Here is a 3,286-nt window from a genome sequence, read left to right as displayed (position 1 = left end):
GTCCACGGCGTCCACGCGCGCGTGGCGTGTCGGATGAGGCCGCGCCTCCCATGTTGCACCGTCGTACGTGCCATGGCAATGGATTAGACCGGGCCGAGCCGGCCGTCAACATCCCCGACCGAGCGACTCTGAGGAATAAAATCGCAGGATATCCACCTTCCATTTCCACGTGTTTATTTTTCTTTTGATTCAACGCAAGGGGTGGTGCCGTGATATGAGGAGGAGAAGCCGGGCCAGCTCTTTCCCCCGTGGTGGTGGTGGTGGTGGTGGAGGTGGAGCTGCTCCTGCTCCGAAAAGAAAGAACCCACGCTCAAGCGTCTGCTGTCACGTAATAAAAAAAAGGATACAAAGCATCTGCTCGAGGAGCGAGCGGGGATCGGAGGGAGCCGGCAGCCGGGAGCAGCTGGGATCGGGATCCTCTCTTCCCCTTGCATTGATGGCTTCTCCGGGCTCCTCCTACCACGAGCTCTGCTGCTATGGGGCAGGAATTGCAGGTGAGCACCGCTACCACCATTCCCTTCGCTCTGCTTCTTAGACCTCTGCTGTCGTCGTCGTCGTCGTGGAGAAGATGCCTAGATTTGGTTCGGCCAGTTCTTGACCGCCGTCTTCTCTTTACTCTTAATCTTCTTCCAGGGAACATCTTTGCGTTTGTGCTCTTCATCTCCCCGCTGTAAGCCCGCCCGTCCCCCTTTCGATTTCAGCCCGATTTCATTTCTTCTTGCCTCGGCTCGAATCGCTCCGAGACGATCTGATTGGTCTCTGTCGATCTCAGGCCGACATTCAGGAGGATCGTCCGGAATGGGTCGACGGAGCAATTCTCGGCCACGCCCTACATCTACTCGCTCTTGAACTGCCTGGTCTGCATGTGGTACGCCCTCCCCTTCGTCTCCTACGGCGTCGTCTTGGTCGCCACCGTCAACACCATCGGCGCCGTCTTCCAGCTTGCATACACCGCCGTCTTCATCGCCTACGCCGACGCCAAGAAGAGGGTCGGTACCCTACCCACCACTTGCCCTTTGCTGCCCTGCCTGCATCTCTAAGTTTGACTGAATGGCTGATGTGGTTACTTTCTTGCTGCAGCTCAAGGTGTTGGTGCTGCTGGCAGGGGTGTTCTGTGTGTTCGGCCTGATTGTGTATGTCAGTATGGCGCTGTTTGATCACAAGCCTCGGCGAACATTCGTCGGCTATCTCAGCGTGGCGTCCCTCATATTCATGTTCGCCTCCCCTCTGTCCATCATTGTGAGTCCTCAATCATTCCCTGCTTTATAACTAACTCAAACCTGTATTGCATAACCACATCTTCTGGTGTATAATTGCTCCTTAATACTGTAGGTTTGATGGGGTTGGCGTTGTTGATCTCATCTTACCATGTTTGTTATTCAAAATGTATAGTCGATACTGAACTTTGCTCTTGTGTTTTGACAGAATTTGGTGATCAGGACCAAGAGCGTGGAGTACATGCCATTTTATTTGTCCCTATCGATGTCCCTGATGAGTGTGTCATTTTTCGCATACGGGGCGCTTCTGGATGACTTCTTCATATATGTAAGATCCTGTTTTCTATTGCTGATCAGGGCTTTTGATTGGAGGGATGGATGCCTAACATCATTTTCTGTTTGGCCCTTCTTTCTTGTTGGTTTGCCAATTACAGGTTCCCAATGGCGTTGGCACAGTCTTAGGTGTCGTACAGCTGTTGTTATATGCGTACTACAGAAAAGGGTCGAGAGACGAAGCCAGACGGCCATTACTAGTCACACATACATGAGCAGGCAAGATAAACAAGGTTGAGCTTGAAAATCTATTTATACTCTTATACGCGGATTTCCCATTTCTCGTTTCCTGATCATGGTCGCGTCCTCTCCATCACATGTTTAAAACGCCATTTTAATGATTTGTGCAAACTTTGTTGTCTCGTTTGAATCGTGTGAGGGCCTATGGTGGTTGGATAGCTCCCTTTTCCAAAATAAAATAAAATTGGTGGATGGATAGCTCCAGCTCTGTTGCCAGCTGCCATAATATATGTCCCTTTTATCTGCAAGCAATAGCAACAATAGAGTAGGCCTCAAGTTGTCTGTACGGGTAAGCAAGACGTGTAATGTTGCCAAGTTCAAGAGTGGAGATCTCTACCAAGTTTTATTTTAGAAAAATCGAAGAGTAAGAGAACTTGCGAAGCAATATATGTTTATTGTACGAAATGGTGTCTTGCATTGCAACAAAAGGAGGCCAGCTCAAAGCTGTTTTTAGCCAAAAGAAGCGTCAACTTCTTGGGCCAACAAATACATTTTAGCACGAAATATAATTTGGCAGTCAATGGTGGACATTGTACGTTCCCTTGGCGTCCCTTTCTTGCAGCAAATTGCTATTTGTGTTTTATTCACTTTCTTGCAGCAAATTGCTGTTTGTGTTTTCTTCTTTTGCCCGGAAATTGATGTTTGAGTATGGCTAGCACGTTTTGGGGTTTCTATAGAAGGCTACAGACAGAACATGCACCAGTCAGCAGATATATTTCAGTTGTAATACTACATGGTCTGAACTTTTTCCTCTGTCCAATTTCAGATGGATGATTCTTAGGGCATGTACAGTACAGCCATCGCTGTAAGCCTACAGCCTGCCTGCAGCTCAGGGTTGAGGTTGTCTGCATTATTTTGCTTATGTAAAAAGCTAGTGCTAGTTCTAAGGTCCTCGAGTCATTTGTTCATATTGTTTTTCGGGTGAGCCATTTGTTTATTTGAAGCTATGTACAGATGGCGTTAATGAATTGCTGATGTGTAGACGTGATTGTTGTATCATGTATGTGATCTGTACAAGTGTAGAATACCAGTGATACCAATTTCCTCATGCTCCCATTTGAAAGAAACAAATAATTTTAAACATTTCCAAAATTCTGGAAAAAAATATGAATGTTCAGAAGGAGTGTGTGTGCAACCCATAAAAAATTCAGGCCCAAATTTGAAATGCACATTAAAAAACAGAAAAGGCAAATCCTGGTGTAAATAGTGTCTATTTTTGTTTTGTCTTTTTGTGCCACTATTCATACTAGATTTGTTATTTTTGTTTGTCAATCTGTATCTCAAATTTGGATCTGATTTTTCAGGGGCTGTAGACACATACCTTATGAACTTCCACACTAATTTTCTATATATTTTGTAACATTTAAATTTGTTTCTTCAAAGTTGGTATCATGGAAACAATTAGGACGTGTTTTGTTACCTGCACGGTCTTTTGCTGGTTTGCATACTTCTCCCAATGGTGTAGTTGAATAAATGTAGGCAAAAATTAACATCTG

At 45.7% G+C, this 3,286-nt stretch overlaps 1 protein-coding gene across 2 annotated transcripts; it reads left to right on the top strand.

Annotated features, from left to right (window-relative positions):
• Positions 1-233: 233 nt before the first annotated feature.
• LOC123403794 (bidirectional sugar transporter SWEET2a) lies at positions 234-2,838 on the top strand. Of its 2 annotated transcripts, none has more exons than XM_045097710.1 (7): positions 234-494; positions 634-670; positions 773-989; positions 1,081-1,239; positions 1,426-1,545; positions 1,652-1,769; positions 2,557-2,838. In XM_045097710.1, exons 1-6 carry the CDS (start codon positions 437-439, stop codon positions 1,763-1,765), a joined length of 705 nt encoding a protein of 234 aa, XP_044953645.1. In that variant the 5' UTR covers positions 234-436; the 3' UTR covers positions 1,766-1,769; positions 2,557-2,838. The 2 variants fall into 2 exon arrangements, with proteins under 2 accessions (XP_044953645.1, XP_044953644.1); XM_045097709.1 differs by having other exon boundaries at positions 236-494; positions 1,652-1,783.
• Positions 2,839-3,286: the final 448 nt, after the last annotated feature.

The sequence above is a fragment of the Hordeum vulgare genome, chromosome 6H (assembly GCF_904849725.1).
Source record: "Hordeum vulgare subsp. vulgare chromosome 6H, MorexV3_pseudomolecules_assembly, whole genome shotgun sequence".
In the NCBI taxonomy this organism is placed as follows: Eukaryota; Viridiplantae; Streptophyta; class Magnoliopsida; order Poales; family Poaceae; genus Hordeum; species Hordeum vulgare.
Note: the sequence above shows the minus strand (reverse complement) of the source record. Positions and strands in the feature narration are given on the sequence as shown.

Bases quoted from the DNA above. Each gene is read 5' to 3' on its own strand.
- LOC123403794 (XM_045097710.1), top strand. From the start codon at position 437: ATGGCTTCTCCGGGCTCCTCCTACCACGAGCTCTGCTGCTATGGGGCA. The intron at 495-633 runs GTGAGCACCGCT...ATCTTCTTCCAG, and splicing joins CTATGGGGCAGGAATTGCAG to GGAACATCTTTGCGTTTGTG. The intron at 671-772 runs GTAAGCCCGCCC...TGTCGATCTCAG, and splicing joins GTGCTCTTCATCTCCCCGCT to GCCGACATTCAGGAGGATCG.